This window comes from Poecilia latipinna, unplaced genomic scaffold, assembly GCF_001443285.1.
Source record: "Poecilia latipinna isolate Pla-1442-1.1 unplaced genomic scaffold, P_latipinna-1.0 Scaffold70, whole genome shotgun sequence".
Classification (NCBI taxonomy): domain Eukaryota; kingdom Metazoa; phylum Chordata; class Actinopteri; order Cyprinodontiformes; family Poeciliidae; genus Poecilia; species Poecilia latipinna.
Genome location: NW_015112686.1, coordinates 373356 through 394010, shown reverse-complemented (window position 1 = coordinate 394010; position 20655 = coordinate 373356). Strand labels below are relative to the sequence as shown.

At 36.4% G+C, this 20655-nt stretch overlaps 1 protein-coding gene across 2 annotated transcripts in view; it reads left to right on the top strand.

Moving 5' to 3' along the window:
- The first annotated feature begins 11493 nt into the window (after positions 1–11493).
- LOC106934880 (immunoglobulin-like and fibronectin type III domain-containing protein 1) overlaps positions 11494–20655 on the top strand; it is a 16517-nt gene continuing 7355 nt past the window's right edge. Inside the window, exons 1-20 of one of the 2 annotated variants that reach the window (XM_015015043.1) lie at positions 11494–11612; positions 11985–12061; positions 12255–12314; positions 13262–13384; positions 13543–13682; positions 13804–13903; positions 14569–14611; positions 14697–14868; positions 15662–15860; positions 16021–16293; positions 16400–16756; positions 16932–17041; positions 17416–17518; positions 17662–17787; positions 18004–18123; positions 18372–18488; positions 18796–18920; positions 19056–19197; positions 19281–19574; positions 20208–20504. In XM_015015043.1, coding sequence (XP_014870529.1) covers positions 12016–12061; positions 12255–12314; positions 13262–13384; positions 13543–13682; positions 13804–13903; positions 14569–14611; positions 14697–14868; positions 15662–15860; positions 16021–16293; positions 16400–16756; positions 16932–17041; positions 17416–17518; positions 17662–17787; positions 18004–18123; positions 18372–18488; positions 18796–18920; positions 19056–19197; positions 19281–19574; positions 20208–20504 — 2947 coding nt within the window. In that variant the 5' untranslated portion in view covers positions 11494–11612; positions 11985–12015. Of the gene's footprint in view, positions 11613–11984; positions 12062–12254; positions 12315–13261; positions 13385–13542; positions 13683–13803; positions 13904–14568; positions 14612–14696; positions 14869–15661; positions 15861–16020; positions 16294–16399; positions 16757–16931; positions 17052–17415; positions 17519–17661; positions 17788–18003; positions 18124–18371; positions 18489–18795; positions 18921–19055; positions 19198–19280; positions 19575–20207; positions 20505–20655 lie in introns of both variants that reach the window. The other variant, XM_015015049.1, reaches the window with a different exon arrangement.

The following is a 20655-nucleotide window of genomic DNA, read 5'->3' as shown; positions in this document are numbered from 1 at the left end:
CTGATGAATGGAAGGCTTGAGATTGTAACCTTAACGGCTCAGGGCCTCACGTATAAAAGAGTATGCACCTTTCAAACTGCAAGTTTGTGGCAGGCAGCAATTCTATAAGTTGTCAAACAAAAAGATTCTGATATCTAAAACCGTGCGTAGACAGGTAGTCCTAAACGCTTCCTTTTTCAATCCATATTTGCGGTGAACTGAGTAGAAATACCTGAAATGCTCCCACCATATGTCTGACTAACCATGGCAACGGCCTCCTCTTTCCAACTACTGCTACAAATAATAATAATAATAATAATAATAATAATGATAGACTTTATTCAAAAGGTGCCTTCAGGGCACACAAGGTCATCTTTATAAAAAAAAATGAAAGCAATAAAATTAAGAGCAAAGCATTCAAAATGAAAAGCAAATAAGAAAATTTAGAGAGAATGTTATATGTTGATGAATGAAAGTAAAAATGCTTGTATGAACAAATTAGTTTTCAGAAAAAAAAAGTGTCAGAGTCCTTTGGAGTTAGTTTGAAAATCAAATACTCCACAGCTGAACCATGCCATCATGCTACTATTTCTTAAGCGTTTTATGCATCAGATATAAATTCTACATTTACAAAATGGAAATGTTTTCCATTGATAAAGGCACATTCCCCTCCAGACTGTGCCCTTACAGTAATATCTGCTCACCATTACATTAGGAGATTGGCTCATGGTTACAAATTGCAGTTTAATTTCTGCCTGTTCCACTGCAGTGTTGGGGAACCTTATGGATCTGGCCAACATACGGATCCTCCCGTCCCGTACAGCTGCCACGGCTCCACTGAGGGACGACTGTGACACTCCCGATCTGCCAGCCACATCCTGCTAAAATGCTCCATTTGCAGAGGAACTGCAGCATACTGATGCCTTCAATGGGCGCCTGTGATGCACAAGCTTGTAGATGTGTCTCTTGCAGAAGTGAATAGTAACCGTCTACTCAGTTACATTTATTTCAGCATCTTGTTGGAATAGTTTTACTGCACTTTTTACTTTTACTTGAGTAATATTTATATACAGTATGGCTACTCTTGAGGAAAATTTCTGGATACCCTACACACCGAGTAACTTCGCTGAATGAAGAAAAAAAAAATAAAAAAAATGCATGACATACAGACACAAACACGGTTTGAACTAAAGTAGAACTAATTGTTTGTGAACATAGTTTGTTTTTCTAATATAGTTTTTTCAGCTACTAAGCCTGCCAAGTGACTTGGCACTGGAAATACTTCACCTTGTTGTGACATACAGTATATTCACATTAGTATAAGTATTATATAAGTATTATTTAAGTATTAGATTCCTAGTTTTTTATTATTTGAAAAAGTGCTGCACTTAATGGAGTCACATCTTAAATTTTCTAATTTTTGGAACTTTTGACCTGCAGTAAAAAAGTGTTTACGGCAACGCAAACATTATTATTATTGCCTCCTAAAAATGCCTGCGTTGCTGTAAACACTTTTTCAGTGCTGGTCAAAAGTTTGTGTAGATAACCACACACTTTCATGCAAAATAAAATTTTAGAATATGCCAACTTAGAGGCAAAATATTGTGCCGAACATTAATACATAAGGTCCAAGCCATTCTCTAAAAGTTAACACAATGGTGATAGCTCAATCTATGATTTTGACAAAGCTTTTAGGATGTTGGGTCATGTCTTCAGAAAGCTGAATATCTTACCTTCCATATTAAAATAATCTTCTGCTGCTGTGCCATTAAGTAATGGTTGAAAGACTGATAGTGTTTCCCTGTCCTTTTTTTTTGTTTACACCGCTGCTACTGTGACATCTTGTTAAGTTGATAGTTAAGTATCGCTGTCCCGCTGAAGCGTGATGTGACAGTTGATGGACGAGGACTTGCTGTGAGATAAAGAACCTCAGTCTCCACACATTAGCAGCTGCAATCTGACAGTTCTTTAAACACTTACACAGAAACATTAAGATTTCCATATAAGTATAACAGAAATGTACACAGTGCTCTCAGAAAGTATTCACAAATACCCCATAGAGAAAGTGTGGAAAAAAAGATTTTTAATCCTTGCAAATTTCTTAAAAAATAGAAAACTACGAAATTACATTTGCACAAGAATCCACACCCTTTCTTATGAAGCTCAAGTATGGATGTCCAATTCGACTCTGATGCGAACCAAAGCAACAAACTCTGGTCCACCTAAAAACCAAGTTCTTGGTTCAGTTGAAGTGAACTTTGGCATGAATCTAAAGCATATGTGGATACCAAGCAGACAGGAAACAACTCCAAAAGCAGGAAGTGGACTACACAAACACCTATGAAATCAAAGGAATTGTCTGTAGACCCCCAAGACCTTCTTGATGCATACATCTGGGGACAGACACAGACTATTTTGTAGCTCCAAATGAGCACATTGGCCTCCACTACTTGTAGATGCAATACATTTGGAGTCACCAGGAGTCTCATTTATAAATTATTGCACAGGAACCATACTAAAAGTGTATGTATGGCAAAAAAAAAAAATCTGATTTGTAAATCACTCTCACACACACACTAAGTCCTGCTTCATGTTCTGCGCTCTCACATTCAACCACACATGGTGAAAAGCAAAGCACCTCATCACTCATCAAAGTGTATTTGATTGAGACAGCTGATCAACATTGTTTTATGATTATCAATGGTAACCACAGAGAAAAGAAAAAATGAAATATCACCAAGACCAATGTGAGATGTGGTCAAGAGTTGACTAAATTTCATTCTTGGTAGCCATGGTTGCATCAAATAAAGTTCACACACCAATACCGGTATTTTAAATGCTCAAGACATGTTCGACTGTGGAGTGCTCATGCGTGTGAGCTGTATTGAAGCATGTTCCTCTGCGCTCTAGGGTTTAGGAAACAGGATTAGGAGCCGGTGGCTGATAGAAACCAGTGTATCCTGCAGGTTATAGCGGAAGAGTGCAATACATCAGGCCCTTTGAATTTTCTTCTTGATTCTCCCATTCGCAAGGTCCACCAGTAACCAATATCTGTGCAATGGATGTTTCAATGCATCCATCACATAGAAATAGGCACGGGTATCACCACTGTATTTATATGTTTACAGAAACCACTCTGATTGCCTCATACTTTGTCATGTTTAATGTCTCAGTCTGTGGTACACATCATCCTGGTGATCCTCCAGGGAGAGGAATGTGTTGGTGAGAAAGCTATGATGAAACACAGACTTTAAGATTTAAGTTGGCTTACAGGGCTCCTTGCCTTTATGTATAGATATGGTTCACCACTGGAATCATAAATGACCCTGCTGTTTGAAAGCTGATGATAAAGTCAAACTGTTTAAAGATTGATATGGAGTGAAATTAAATGTCTGAAAGGAATCGTGATGTAGTGAGGCTTCAATTCCCCGCCTCACTCTCTGCTCTTCCAGGAAGACAACCATCTCTGCTATCCACCAATCAGGTAAAGTGGTCAAATGAAAATCACTCCTTAATAAAAGGCACATGGCAGCCTGTCTGGAGTCTGCCAAAAGGAACCTAAAGGACTCTTAAACCTAGCCTGACCATTACCTTTTTATGTAGAACAATTCTCATGTCTGTTCAGTACACAGTTAAAGATTTCTCCCATTGAGCTTGATTTCCAGCTCAATTTCAACTGGGCCAATCAGCGAACAGAAGGAGCTGTTGTGAATGATAACATTTATTTTCTGTGCTGTTTTAGAACTCTAGTCTGTTTTTGGTTGTAGTTTAGCAATAGCAGTGAGGAAATATTGCAGTGCATATTTTAATTAATTGAAGTTGACTGTAATTTGCCTTTGGTTTAGTAAGTAGCTCTTTTAGGGTTTTTGTTGCATTGTGACTGAAAGAAAACAGTTTTCTAATACCTATCATTAAGCTGTTTTTCTCTGGAGACTTCCTTCTTAGATGATTATCGAAAAACACACGAAAATAATGGAACCTGGTTATATCTCACCATTCATTTTGTTGGTTATGCCATTTATGTAAGCCGTCTTTCCTGCCAGTCAACATGGATGATTTTCAATCTAGGCCATCTGTTTAAGTCAACAGTTTGGGAGTCATGAAATATTTAGTTTAGAATCATCACAGCCTAAAAATAATGTAGCTTGGGCAATGTACGGCTGGACAGTTTTGGCACCTGTAATGCATGTGCAAGCCAAACTTTGCACATGATTCACAAATCCCTCCTTGATGGTGATTTCCCACCCATAATTGTGCTGATAATGTCTCCCTGATTCACTTTGTTTAAAATTAAATAATGAGTCATGCATGCAAAATGGATACATTTATGATATATCTATGTAAATTACAGTAAAAGAAACAGGGAACTAGTTCTCAAGGATCAGAGATCTTGGTAACATGCAGTAAACACAACAAATTTATCTTCTATATGAACTCAGCTCATGGGAAAAAATATAAACTAAAATGCTGGATTTCTCATTAAAAGTCCATGCTTAAGTACAGTCAGTTAGTTAGAAATGCTGCCCTCAACTTGTTTCAAAATTGAGAAATTCAGATCTTGGTGGGCCAAGACGTGATCTTACAGAACAATGAAGCTAACTGTGAGAAAATCTTATTCTTTTTCTCTCTTAATTGGGTGACTATTGTGTTTGTGGGATTGATTGCAAGGAGAATATACAAGGAACCTGATGCAAAGAAATGAAGTAAAATATATTAGAATGATTTTCATCCATCCATTTTCTGAACACCCTTGTCCCTCAGTGGGGTCGGGAGGGGTGCTGGTGCCTATCTCCAGCTAACGTTCCGGGCGAGAGGCGGGGCACATCCTGGACAGGTCTAGAATGATTTTGTTTTTCTTTTTTTTAATGTAAATGGTAATATCAATATATGTTGTTAATGACTGCAGTTAATATTTGTTTACTTGTTTTTGAACCATCAGCCAGCACCGGCAGACAGTTTATAACAACTCCAGTACCAACAAGATAACCACTTTTTTGTTTGGCTTGAAACCTTTTCAGAAAATTATTATTTGTACTAGAAGAAAATGTTATTTTGCAACATTTTGTACTGCAAGTTTAATTTAACCGATTTATCATTTCTAGTTTTTTTGTTTTGTTTGTTTGTTTGTTTTTTTTCCATAAAATAAAATAACACAACAAACACAGTTATCTCTTTTTTATGGAATAAGCATTTTTGATTAGCCAAACTAAATGAACAGTCCCCATCCTAAATAAACATTGAATATTTTTGGGTTAAATCAGTTATATCTAACAGTCAGATAGGTGCAGAAGCCATGTAGAGCACTGGGAACAGAAAGCAGAGGGAGCTTTTCACAAGAGACAAGCAACAAGGCCTTTTGCATGACAGCAAGTTACATACTGCTGGGAGTGGGTGACAGTGATTCAATATTTCAAGCTGTTTTGAGCTTCCTCTGAAAAACACAGACAATGAGACGGCAACAGGGACTCACCAACAATAGTTTGTTTTAGGAAGAAAATGGATGGCTAAATGTAAAACAGTTTTGGGCAAATAAGTAAGTGCTTAACTAATAAAGCAAAACAGAACAGAGATAAGTGTCATTAAAATGTAACAATGTGACTTGAAGAAGTTGTTGATCGTATGATAAATGTCAGAGGTGGGAGAGGTTTTGTTTTTAATCTGTCTCACCGAAATAGACTTGGCCTATGGTAATTATACCATGCCTCTTGAATCCACTTGAACTAATCTATTACACTGAAAATAGAAACCGATTGACCACTTTGCACAGAAAAGAAAAAAAAAAGACAAACAAATGCTTTAATGACCACACAAAATGTTCATGAAAACCGAGGTCAAAATGTTAGAAAGAAATCTTTTTGCATTACCATGACTGCAAACCAAGGAAATGTACTGCCATCTTGTGGAATTGATGAGAAAAAAGTTACTTGAATTTCAATATAAAGGGGTTTCAACTCAATTCAAATTTCAAAAAGGTACTTACTGAAAAAAAGTAATAGAAATTTCAATCATTTAAGTTAAATGATATGGAAAACCAAAAAGAGATCAAAATCCAAAGTGCAACATACCGAGATGAGTTTATGTTATTTTAAAAGCAATTTAATAGTGCTTCTGTATTCATATTTATGAAAAATATACATTTGTAAAGGCCATTCTCAACAATGTACTGTGCTCACATCATGCAGCACAAAAATGCAAGACTTGATTGAAATTTTAACATTGTTGAGAAATCTAAAATTAGCTTGTATGTTAATGGTGGCATAATCCATGGATTATCATGCCTACAAATAGTCAGTCTGGTGTCTGACAACTTTATCAGGATCAACGGGTTTGAATCATTACACTATGCATCTGAAATACAATGCTTCCTCTGTAAGGGACATTTCAAAAGTTACACTTTGGATTTAAATCACCCAAACTTCTCAATACAGTAATCACATATTTTTCACCAAACATTTTCTTGCAGGTTATGTTAAATATTTTGTTTTAAATTAGAGATATTAAATTTGGCACATGTTTTTTGTCAACTGAAAAATTGTCAGCTTGTCACCACAAACAATCTGAAGCTGATAAAGCCAGTTCATTTCTCTAAGCTGTTGTGACATCAGACGAAGAGAGAAGTGCAACGTTGAAACATGTCAGGTATGTCCAAAGACATATAAAGTAACCGCATATAATAACAAATGAATCTCTAAGACTGTATCGCATATAGACACAATTAGTTTAACTGAAAAAAAAACCTGTTCTTTGTAAGTGTTGTCTTACAAAAGTACAATAAATATATTCCTTGACTATCCAAAAAGAAAATGCTCTAAAACAAGCTAAACTATGATTATAAAATGTGAGAGAAAAGTTTGTGCTAATTTACTTGCCGGGAAACAAGCAGAAAAACAGAAATCTCACTATTTGTACTTCTGTTTTCAAATACGCAAAAGTTACTCATTGCATGCAATATCATTTAATGTACAATAACCTCGGTGTTGATCCCAGCTAAGACAAGAGCAAGGACACCTCTGCGACACATGTCTGTGCTCTACCTTATATTTCTGCAGGAGAACATTACTTGCATCCCAGAATAAAGCTCTCAAGTACGCAAAGCTTTGTTGTAATAGGTCAGCTCTCAAGTGAATTCATTCCGCTATTGCTCTGCGGAGAGAGTGTACAAGCACCAATCAGACAGCCGGAGTCTGAGTGTTGAAAGCACACAGATTATTTGTTAGTGAGGAGAATTAATAATGCTTGGAGCATTTGGAGCTGTGAGTAATGGGCATGGAGATGGGCCATCAGAAAGCTGTGATGAGGATTTAGAGAGGAATTCATTACAGGGAATCCCCCTATCACACAGATTTGATTTTTTTCTCGTCAGTGGGGGAGCTTTTTACCATTTATGAAATCAAGAGGAAAATGTGTTTTTTTTTTCATAGCTTTTATAGCTTTAACATATTACAACAAGAAAAAAAAAACTTATGTGGTCTTTATAACATCCTTAAATCAGTTAAATTGAGCTGCAGACAATGATTATGCAATTAAGTATTACACTGTCATTATTTTAAAAAGAGGAATTTAGTGAAGACAGTTTTTTTTTTGGCTTAAAATGTCAGTATTCTTGATTTTAACACCCCATTTTAATCCTGCTGGCTAAAGAATTTGTCTTCTGGTTATTTGGTGAAATATTTACAGTATATCTGTTCACTTAAGTTTGTGTACATTAATTTATGGATAGGTCTTTTATTATCAAATTTAACTAGAGGTGAATTTAGTACTTTGACTAGGCCAGTGCAATACAAAATCGACTTCCATTCTGCTATACCAGGCCCAGTTTAAGGCGGTACCAATTGCTTTTTTATTTTTTAAACAATTTATTTGAGAGAGAGACACTAACTATATGACAGAAAAAGTCTCAGGAGCTGATAATTTTAAACTTTGTCCAGGATCTCACTTGAGCCATGCCAATATTTTTCACCAATACTAACTGTAGGCAGTTCTTTGTGTGTATTCCCTAAATAATCTACAAGATTGACCTAAATCTGAGATTTCCAAATGACTGCCAACATTTCCATATCCCACATGTTCCAAAACAGACATGTTGAAGTTCAATATGATAAAATAGAAAAACTTTTTTGCATTCCATTCAGCCTTTCTGTTATCTGCTGAAAGTCTTGTTCTCTCTAATTCCCCTGCAACCAAAAAGAGACCTTTTGACAGCTGTCTTTTTAAATTGCTTCTTACACTTTTTGATTTTCTTTTAAAACACTTCAATGGCAGTGCAATAATTAACTTTACATTTTCTGTGCTGCAGAAACACCCTATCCCATATAGAGCACTGGGAACAGAAAGCAGAGGGAGCTTTTCACAAAAGATAAGCAACAAGGCCTTTTGCATGACAGCAAGTTACATACTGCTGGGGGTGGGTGCAGTGATTCAATATATCAAGCTGTTTTGAGCTTCCTCTGAAAAACACAGACAATGAGACGGCAACAGGGACTCACCATCAGTACATTGTTTTAGGAGGAAAGTAAATTGCTCTATGTGAAAGATTTTTTGGCAAAATGTAAGTGCTTTGTTGAAAAATATTACTAATAAAGCAAAACAGAACAAAGTGTCATTAAAATTTAACAATGTGACTTGAAGAAGTTGTTGATCATATGATAAATGTCAGAGGTGGGAGAGGTTTTGTTTTTAATCTGTCTCACCGAAATAGACTTGGCCTATGGTAATTATACCATGCCTCTTGGATCCACTTGAACTAATCTATTAAATTGAAAGTGGAAACTACCCTCCAGCACTTTGCACAGAAAAGAACAAAAGCATGTATTACACATTACACAGTGTTTTAATGACCACCAAAATCCCCATGAAAAAGGAGGAGAAATGTCACAAAGCAATTTTTCTGCGTTACTGTGACTGCAAACCAAGGAGTTATGCTGCCATCTCTGAGATTTCCAAAAGACTGCCAACCATTCCATATCAAACCTGTTCCAAAACAGACATGTTGAAGTTCAAAATGATAAAATACAGCAAATTCAGCCTTCTGTTATGTATCTGCTGAAAGTCTTCCTCTTTATCTGTTGTTAGTTACTGTCATTTTAGTTTATATGTCTAATGAATTTATATGAGTTTCTGAAACACAGTATGTGACACAAATTATACATTTTTTTCTAAGGCATTACATCTTTTGTGGCTGTACTTGTAAGCTCATGTACTCTCCAGCATCCATAGCAGAAACTATTCAGCAAAATCAAGACAGTATTTAACATTTTGTAATATTTCCAAGAGTTAAAGCATGAAACATCTGACAGATGTGGCTGTGTCAAGTGAACCATGCTAAACATGGCTATCAAACCTTTGAGGAACAAGGTCCTACAGTTGAGGTTTTGCCCACAGAGAGATCTGTAGTACAGAGAGATGAGTCTAGCTGTCTAGTTAGCACCTCAGCAGCAGCTCACTTTGGTTTGCCATGACTGGAATGAAAGCTATGCTGCGTGACATTTTGTCAATATAAGGAAAGTTGGCAGCGGGGGTTTAATAACTAATCCAGGTGGTTTATGTGAGCTCAGGCCATTTCAAAAGTCTTTTGAGCCAATTGAATTAGAAGTGCAGCATGTGGAAGGTCAAGCGTGACAGGATGCACACACTATTGGGATCTTGGATTTTTTTGGATTGTGCTCATAGATTTAATAGTTTAATACGGTGTATATTATTCAGGCCAGATAAAAGATTGATAGTATTAAGTTAGATTTTGAGTTCTATTCTTCATCGAGTCACTGTGAAAAATGGTTCTCTGTATTTTACACTGCCACAGGGACTATAACATCTTGGGAACTTTTTATATTAGAAACCAGAAAAAAAAAAAAAAATACGGTCATATGTTTATGGTCATTGTCTTGCTTTGATTTGGTGAAATACATAGAAGTTTTTGATTGTACTGTAAAATAATGTAAAATAAAAATAAAATTACAAGATGAAATGATTGAAGACTAACTGTTAATGCCGATGAACAACAATATATTTTAATTTGTCTATACCAGTCAAATTCTGGGGGCTGTGGACATACACTGTAGATTTAATGAGCATCTGTTAGCTGGAGCTTTCTCCAACCTGAGGTGATAAATTATGGTGCCAGTCAAAAGCATTCCCATTTTGGATACATGATGCCTAATGTGTCCAAAGAAAAAGTTTCCATGGAGAGAACATAACAGGAGTTAAACATTGTTACATCACAAGAGGAACTTTGAAAAGCAACTGTCAAAACAAAGGCTGTTTAATTTAGACGCCAATGTATATCACCTGCTGTTGTGAAATATATTTGGGTCAACATATAAAGTCTTATAAGCTCTGGAATCGTAAAAGCGTTGTGCATAAATGAAAGCCTCAAATCATCAATGAATTAGATTAACGTTAATAAACTGGCTCAAAATGAATGTAGACGTTCATAATATAAAAAAAACAAACTTCTACTTCAAGAACTTTTCTATAAGCTCGATATCTCATTAAGCGTGCACCTTAAATTATGTTCTGTAATTCCTATTGTTAAACACTGAAACTGAGATAATTATTTCTGGTTAATCAAAAACTATATTCATCTCACTTTAAGACACCGCTCCCCGGTTGCTTCATTATGCTTTGATTATAAATGCCTTACAATGGGTTACTTATAGCATGACTTTTATTTGTTCTCTGTTCACACTTCAGAGACATGGTTTGAATCTTAATGTGACAAATATATTCAACGTTCTGTTGACTGACCTTCATCAGTAACTCCTTGCTCTTCATTTGACCGTCCCTTTCCAAGAACAAGTTGGCATCAAAGACTTTAGAGGAAGAGCCTGTACCACAGAAATGACACAACCTTGATTACATAATGTGTCTCAACGTTAGAAGTACACTGCATACCAACAGATTAGTGCCTTGTTAGCATCATGTGATTTCTCATGGTATCCAGGCAACTGTTAGGTTTAATAAAACAAGCGAGTGGATTAAAAAAGAAAAAGTCAGCTTCATAAAAATGTAGAGGTTCACTAGAAAGTCAGAGCTACTAACTAGCTTTGAAATCCAAATCTATAGCAATAATATAAAGTGGGATCTTGCTCCTCTACAATTCTTTTTTGCATAGTTCATGCTCTTTGTTTGAAATCACATTATGTGGACACAGAGATGACAAAAATGCATGCTTTTTGATGAATAACAAGCAATTTGCTATTATTTTCACAGATTAATGCTTTGCTTAGGTGACCTAAACTCTTTATGAAAGACTTAAGAGTGACTTTGTGACAACTGTGTTTAATTAAATCTAAAATAACCAGTAAAGCAAAGACAGCTGTCTTCTAAAGATTTGCATTTTGCCATCAGTAATTATTGTGACAGACAAACCCAGCAGCAATCCCTCCCCACTCCTTATTCATCTTTCCACCCTGGACGCCTTAATCCCCCCGCTGTCCCTCTCACCCTCCCAACCCCCACGTCTTCCTTAACAATATAAGCCACCCGCATTCAGCATCAAACCGTCTCAGCAGAGGCAGCTCGCGGACTTTCAAACCAGAAACATCCACCCAAAGTCTGTAGAACCTAAGAGGCAGCAGATTTATACCACAACAATCAACCTGTGTGAGGCGGCGTGAGCACAGAGCTGGAAACAGGTGAGCCACTCATCTCTGTTTATGTGTGACTACGTGTAAAACTATCAGATTTCTATTTGAAAATAGACCTCCGCTATTTTATTCTGATTATTTATATTTCCAAACACTGAAGTCATGGAAAAAAAAACAAAAAAACGGACCATCATCTATTTTTTAAGTAATATTTATCACTGAATATATTAATGTTTCAGGGACGAGTATTTAAACTGATCTAGCACGTTTAGTCTAGATCAGCTTAACTAGGTTCTTTTGTTTGGTTTGTAATTAGATGAGTAGTTTTTCTCTATCATAATACAGAGCAAAGACGATAATGAATGATAAAATCTGCATTGAGCTAAATTTTTATTGACATTGATGTCTTTTGATTTTCAGATCACATTTTGCTTTCTCAACTCTAGTCAAGATGTGGACAAGAGGCAAACCAGATCAGTTAGCAACCAGACCATCACGTACAGTAGTTCATTTCCTTATTATTCATATTAATTTCTTCAAGAGTCTATACGTAAACGTCTCACATGACATGTAACAATATGTTCAGATGAACCCAAAGAGTACAAAATAATGCATCACTGGTGTTATATCAGCCATAATATTCTGATATTATGTGATGTATATTCATTTATCTCTGTTTATTCAATTCAGGTTTCTCCCTGGTTCATCAGTACATTCTACGTTTTAATGAGGTGTCTGGCAACAAATCAGGTGAATGAGTTAGCTGTTTTCTGGGGGATGTGTGCTTTCTGTTTTGGTTTTAATAGACATTTTGTGACACAGTCATGACACGCACTGTGTTACTTAAATACACTGCCTGCTTATTGCTTGTCATTGCTTTAAATTTGTTGTGCATTTTAAAGTCTTGAAGTAGAGACGTGGAAGAGTACCTCCACTGTTTTCGCTCTAATCCCCAGATTGTTGGATATCATGACAGAAATACACATCCATAGCCTGACTCTGATCTGTTCACTTGGGATTAAAATCTGAAATAAACTCACACAGTATATGCTTATTGTAACACATACTAACTACACGTGTTAACTTTTATTCCTAATGTTTTGTTTCTCTGTCTTTAGCTCAGCTTGTTGTGCATGCTATACAAATTATGAAGTAGAAAATAAAAACAGCAAATAGGACAAAGTGACGATCAGATTATTTTTTAAAGTGATTTGGAAAATTAGCAGCTACTAACTTTAACTTTTCCTGTAGAATAAGGAATAGGTCAGTTGAGATAAAATGATAGTGAGAGTAAATAATCTGTAGCTGTCAGCAAGAACTTTTTAAAAGAGATTATAGGTCAAATCCACTATGCTTATTACATGATTACATGCCTTTGGAAATCCAAAAAGTGTACATATTTATGAGTCAGGTTTGTAGCCTTTTATAACGTATAAATAATACATTCCGGCTTTTGCAAACAAATGTTAAAAATGGTTTATAAATGTACTTGAAAGAAATAAAAGATAAGCAGAAACCTAAAGTTGCAAATATACACAAGTAATTTCGGCAGTTAAAAATAACACTTTTTCTTAGTTTTGAAATAAATAAAACACTCTTTTTCCACATTCATTTAAGAAGGAGGTTGACCTGATTATTGATTTGTTAAAACCCTTTTCATTGAATAATTCTCTCAACATTCTTTTTACTTAATTTAGCTGCAATCCGGAGGAGATCTAAAACCCCTGGAGTGATGATCACACAGTATGCAGCAATTTTACCTGAGGGTAAAAGTACTCCAGACTTCCAGTGCAAACCCATGCCAGTTACAGTCAAGGAAGGTACACATGAAATCAAAACAAAAAAAAATATATGATTGACTCAATGTGTTTTTTTTTTTTTTTTTTTTTTTTGGTGAAATATGTTTTTCACCAAAACAAAGCTGAAATTAAAAAAAAATGCAACAACAAATGAGAATCTTTTGAAAACGTCCTTTTAGGAAATTTAGCCATTTTCAAGGCGGTGGTGACAGGGGACCCAAAACCAGATGTTTCATGGAGAAGAGCGAAAGGGAATCTGGCAGACAAGGAAAAGTTCCAAAGGAAATATGATGAATCAACAGGGGAACACATTTTAGAGGTAACCAACTGAATGTGTTATAACACAGTTTGGCAAAAAAAAAAAAAAAAAAACTGAGCAAAGCAGGAAGTTGTGACAACACTACAACATAGTATGTATGTATGTATGTATGCATTTTCAGATTCATAAAGTGTCCGCAGAGGAGGCTGATACGTACAAATGCTACGCTATGAATGAATGTGGCAAAGCTGTCTGCACCACAACATTAAGCATTATTGATGGTAAGACTGACTTCTGAGTTAATGTTACTTTAAATTGCACACTGCCTACTGTGAACAATTAAGTAGAAATATAAATTCATATGAACTCAACTGTGATAGACTATGAGCAGTTGGCAGCACCTCTACAATGTGAATGCAGAAGCTACTAATAGAGACTAAAAATAAAGAGCATCTTTAGATGCAAGTTTTAGGATGTAGTGTTTTAAATTGTACTAGTATAGAGAGTAATGACTAAAAAAGAAAAATATTATTATTATTAAGTCAATCACTTTTTTTCTATTCTTGAACTTTTGTGTAAGATGTTTTTTTTAGCCTACTTATTCATCTGACAGGATTTTTTGTGTGCAGATAGTGAAATCAAACTCAAAATAAACTTGTAGCAAATCATTATTTGAAAACAGCATTTTGTATTTAACTAGTTGACCTTGTGTAATATTAACAATTATTTAATGATTTAAAACATTCAAATTCAACAAGAAAGTGAAAACAGAAACTTATTAGTGGGCAGATTCTTTTTGTACATCACTGTATTCAAAATGTTCAAAGTGACTTAAAATATCCACATTGTGTTAGTGTCGTAGAAATGTTTGGTGTAGTAGTAGAACTTTAGATTAATAATAATAATAATAATGAATACAGTTAGCAAATGTTTTGCTTCTGTCCAGGTTCAACAATTCCTGAAGATTTCAGAAAGCTGCTAAAGAAAAGGTAAGCATTTTAAGCAGCTCAATCCTAGCATTTCTGATGCAACATTGATTACAGTAACAGTGACATTCAATGTTAAATACTTTAGCAAAGCACAGACAGCAGGTGGAGATAACGATGAAACTTTCTGGGATGCGATGATGAATGCTGACAAAAGAGACTACGAGAGCATCTGTTCTGAGTATGGCATAGCAGACTTGAGCACGATTCTCAAGAAACTTGAGGAGAAGAGAAACCAGAAAGGGAAAAACAAGCAGAAGGTATGAAAATCTAACAAATATTATTGAATGGCAATACATTTTATGTGAATTTATTACAGCATGTATTAATGATCACAATGCCAATAAAAAACAATAATACAATCTCAGAGCATTAGCTGTGAGCTACTTCACCCAGTCAACAAAATCTGTGCTGCTGCCACAGCTGCCAACTTTCAACTAAGCTTGTAGAGAGAAAAGTTTAGCACCCAGTTAAGGACCAGAAGTAATGGCCCGATTTGTATGTAATTTGGTACTTCTGGGCGACCAGAGGTGAGATTGTAGCAGTGGTCGGCAGAGCAGCTCTCTGGAGTGTGGCTAACGCAAAAAAGAAAATCACTTATTTCCCCCTGAAAGGTGGGAAAAGATCTACAAGGCCTGCTTCAGCAGAGCATGCAGGATTAGTAAAAGCAGGACAGACACACACTCTTCAACATCTGTTGATATTTGTGCGATCTGGAAAATACTGTCCATCCCTGAAATGCTGTACCTCAAACTGCAAAACCGTTTCTAACAGCTTTTCATTAACTGAACTGAGATTCCGAAATCCTTCTCAATCTCCACTCATAGCAATGGCATTTATTACCTTTGATAAGGGCTGATGAAATTAATTTTTGTATTTTAATAATCTAACTCCAACAACAACCCAGTGTTCTGTTTTCTATCCCAATCCAGTGTCATGTTTTAAAGTGTTAATGCGTCCAATAAACATGTCTGTGCTGGGCTAAGGTGGGAATTTTAGATTAAACACTAACTACCAAATACTTTTAACTCCTGCGCTTCTTCACTTATGCAGGATGTTATAATTTCCTATGACAATGATGCTAAAAAACAGGACATTCAGAGTCTTGGGAAGAAAAACTACCTCAGAAACGAAGGCACCGTGCAACATGACACGGGGATTTATATTGGGGATGTTGAAGAAGCTAACCGCCACAACAGGCATCTAACTCTGGTCAATGCTGAAAAAGACCTGCTCCTCACAGAGTTCAAAAGTAAGTTCAAAAACAAAACGAGCTTAACACTGTTGAGAATTTAAAAAAAAATATATGTAATTGCTTTATTTCAATACAGACAATTAATGACTGTTGCTACATGTGACAGGTTGAACTGAATTGCTTCAATTTCTTAAAGTGCCATTTTCCCTCCCTCTAGTTTCCAATGTGGACTTTGTGATCAAAATTCAAGAGATTAAAGCTGAAGAAAGTGATGATGCTCTCTTTGAGTGTGTGCTAACACACCCTCTACCTAAGATTACATGGATGAGAAAAGGTGTCCTCCTGGAAGATGGGGAGAAGTGCAACATAACTGTGTCTGACAACAGACTCATCCACCGGCTGCTCATCAAGGACTGCACGAAACTGGACAAAGGAATCTATTCTGCTGTAGCAGGGATTATTTCCTGCAGTGCCTGGCTGGTGGTAGAAGGTAACATCCTTTTCTACAGAACAATCCATTAACAGATACCAATGTGATGTGGTCAGTGATTGGCTGAAAATGAGCAACGTATTCGTCGTTCTTAACGTGCTTGCAGATCAGCGCAACCCGACAGGTGATGCTAAGAAAGCTATCCGCAAAACTGCGAAGGCTGCCGGGGTTCAGGCTGACCTGGAAAAAGTGGCCAAAGAGCAGCAAATAAAAATCCAGGAAGAAATGGAGAAGATTTTAAAAGCTGTCAAAGAAAAATACTCAGAAGCAGAAAAACTGAAAGGAAAAATACTAACTAGGGGAGACGACTGCAGTGGAAGTGATAAGAGAAGTAAAACGCAGAGGAAAAACACAAAAGATGGCACTGTGACAACGTCTGAGGATAATGGGTGTATAACACAAGACGGTGACCTAAAGAAGAAGAAACAAACCAAAGGTCAAGCTGGTTGTAACTTAACGTCAGGTAAAGTCTGTTTTTAACCTGAAAAATCCATTTCCACAACCTGCTAGGAACACTGTTGTAGAAAAAGCTTTTTAGGAAAAATACACACAGTATTGTTGAGAACATTTACTTTACTGGATTTAATTCATGCTTACTGGTGGCTCAGTTAAGATTAACTGGTTTTCTGTGTTTAAAGAGAGGAAAATCATGAAAGATGGCGCTTTAACAACATTTGAAGATTGTGATGTGACAAGAGAAGGGGAGCAAATGAGAGCTGGGGGCCTAAAGAAGGAAAAACAAAGGACAAGCCAAGCTGGTAAAGTCTGGTTTTTTACCTGATGAATCCAGTCCCACAACCTACTACAACTGCTGCTAAGCGTTCTGATCAGGACAAAAACAAGTTATTCTCTATTTCATTCCCCTTACTGGATTTAAATCAGGGATAAGTAGCTGTTAGATGACTGAAAAACAACTGAGTTTAAAGAGAGATCAGTCACATGTACTTCTGAAATATATTTGTTTAAATGATTGAACCAGAAAGGCTTAAAGAAAAAAAAGACCAGATCTGCCAATTACAACAAGAACATAGTGATGCATTTCATTTGTTCATATTAGTAACTTTTACTTTACATATATACTGATTTCACAACTAATTTGCCTCTCCCATTTACTGTTCATTTGATTCTACTGAAGGAGAGCCCTTTGAGGACAGTCAGGATCCTGGACATGGGAGTAATGCTTCAAACATACAGCAAGACCAAGAAGCAGAGCATGATGTAACCGGTGAGAAACATCTCATAAAAAGTAGAACCGCTCCAGAACTAACAACCTAAGAATAGTTCACTTTTTATGGCATATTTTCTTCTTGAGTGTGCTTTGGGAAAAGTCCTTAAATATGCTTATATTATTGGTTTGTATCTGTGCAGAGTTCATAGATCAATGGGATGATGTTGTCCAACAGCTGAATCAGTTCAGAGGAAATAAGAATTGCAATAAGTCAGCAAGAAACCAACGAAAAACAAATAATGCAGACTGGAAAGAACAGGCATCAGGTAAGAAAGGTCATTAATACAAAGAAACTGACATATCTTTCGAATCACTATATTAAGATAAATTTAAATAAAACTGCTTTTTAGATTCCACTCTTGTAAGAACTGATTATCCCAGTCTTTTAAACCCAATTAAAATTGACAACATTTTGCAGCCAAATGGAACTGTAATATTTTTTTGCATGTGGATAACTTTTTGAAATAATATCTGACACACAGATTCAAATGGACAAGTAAGCGACGATGAACTAAACACTGAGGAGATCAAGGACTCCGCTGACCGAGGAAAGTACCAACAAAGTTTAAAGCAAAACAAAAAGTCTCAACATGCAGCCAACGGTAAGAAGTACAACATCACTGCATACAATTATTGTTTTGATCAAAGGCGGCAGACCTTTGGAAATAATATGCTCTAAACACGAGTGCACACTTTGTTATTGTATGAGTAAAAAGTTAAATGTTTCATTAACATGAAGACAAAATGTCTAGGATTTGCCATGTTTACAGATGTAAGAGAGCTATATCTTACTCTGTCTGCCTAGTGGATTGAAAAGTAGGCAAATAAAATGTATTTGTGATTTTAAAAGGCAAGTGTGTGTTTCCTGGAGAGCACGGTGAGTGTGACGAGACTGAAAATGTGAACCACTCTGCCAACCACACAAGGCGTAAAAGACAAGGCCTTCTGGTTACAGATTCGTTGATTGGTGAGTAATCAATTAGATGCATGCTGTAGGTTTCTCTGTACATTTCTCTGTGTGTTTTGGTGAATACTCATCAGTTCACATTGCACATGTTCCGTTTTTCTGCTTTTGACATCAATTTTAAGTGAACCAAATTTACCATTTGGCTGATGTATCCAAACCACTAAAAGCTGTAATGTTTAGCAGGGTCATGATGCTAGGCACTGTCAGTACATGTGCTTGAAAGAAAATATATATAGCAACATATATCTCAGTAACTCCAATTTCTTATGACATGATGATTTAAAAATAAACTCGACTCTGTCTTTAGATCCAGGCGTTCAGTTTATCTGGGGTTTGTCAGATGTCGATGCAATCATCCATGAGAGTGCTGAGTTAATGTGTAAGCTCAGCAGGGAAGACTGTGAGGGAGTCTGGTTCAGAGATGGAAAACAGGTTTGTCATGAAGGTCAAATTCATCTTTTTTGCCTCAGAGTAGTTGTCATTTTATACTGTGTTGTTTCTTAGCTTAAATACTGTCCGTCGCTGTGCTTGAGATATTTCATGTGTTAAATATTTAAACCCCAACAGATTTACCCAGATGATAATGTCTCCATCACTATGAATGGACCCATCCATAAATTAGTGATAATGAAATGCAGCGAGGACAACTCTGGAAAGTATCGCTTTGAAGCAGATGGTCGTAAGACAGAGGCAATGCTCAGCATCCGAGGTCTGTGTATTCATCCAGGAATTAAATAAATGATTAATAATGTCAAAGAACTAAAATTATCTCAACTGGATTGATATGTTTAGATCCTCCAAGGTTTGACCCAGAAGACCTCAGTGCTTTCACCAGGCCTCTGGCAGTTAAAGTGGGACACAACGTCATCTATAAGCTCCAGTTCATTGGCCACAAACCTATAAAAGTTCAGTGGTACAAAGATGGTGATGAGCTGAAAGACGACAACAGCACAATGATAGAAAGATCTGCGAGTCACACCCGCTTACTCCTGAGCAGATGCCAGAGAAGAGACACTGGAGAGATCAAGATAAAGATTAAAAATGACCATGGCTTCACTGAGGCAGTATCACAGCTTGTTGTGCTTGGTAAGTGACTTGTAGCAGTTTAGACATCAACAAGTGGGTTTGCTTTTTTAATACGAAGCAGATTCTAGATGTCAGGTAATCTAGGTTAAGATGTTATGAGCAGAAGGTTAACATGGTATTTGTGTTAGGTCAAAGTGACGTTTCTAAAACTTGAACTAGACGTTATCAAAGATCTTGTCACACAAACAAATGGCAGGTCACCCAGGAGTAAATTTCACTGCTGTATCTTAATTGTTTCTAAGACTAAAAAATCAGAAGCCAGTTTGTCGAGAGTCAAGCAATGTTTTCTTACCAGTAATCCAGCAGAAGGTTAAGTGATGTTTGACTGATTGCTGCTTATAAATATAATATTTCTGGAAAATATGGCTTATATTTATCACAACTGTCTTTTCTACACCAAAATGCATCAATTGAATGTTAGGCCATCTGTTCTGTCACAGATCTGAATGTACGCTCAAATGGTAGCTCTTTGACTAATACATTGTTTTCTTACAGTTGTTGTTTTGATAAAAAATGTGTCCCAGAACTAACTCTGGATATTTGCCTTTGCAAAATGCAGTTTTAATCCCTTATTCACAAGCTGTGAAGAGACTTCACAAAGCTTTTTTTTTTTTTTTTTTTTTGATGTTTCAGACAAGCCATCTCCCCCCCTGGGACCTGCAGAGGTTACTGAGAGTTCAGCCTTATGCATTGAATTCAAGTGGCGTCCCCCAAAGGATGATGGCGGCTCACCAGTGACTAACTACATATTGGAGCGTCAGCAAGTGGGACGAAACACCTGGAAGAAAATGGGTGAAATACCAGGTGTGCCCATCTACCGGGACACAGATGTGGACCGTGGGAGAAAGTACTGCTACCGCATCTGGGCAGTAACTTCAGAGGGAATGAGCGAAGTGATGGAGACGGATGAAATGCAAGCTGGAAAATTTGGTAAGTCGAAACAATGTTAGTGATGTTTGTGAAATGTGCTGAAAATCTGAAAAGAATTCCAGCAGTAATTTTGAAAAAAAAAAAAAAAAAAAAAAAACATTGTTCCACAATAAGAAAACTTTAGCTTTACCGGGTTTTTCTTTTTTTTTTT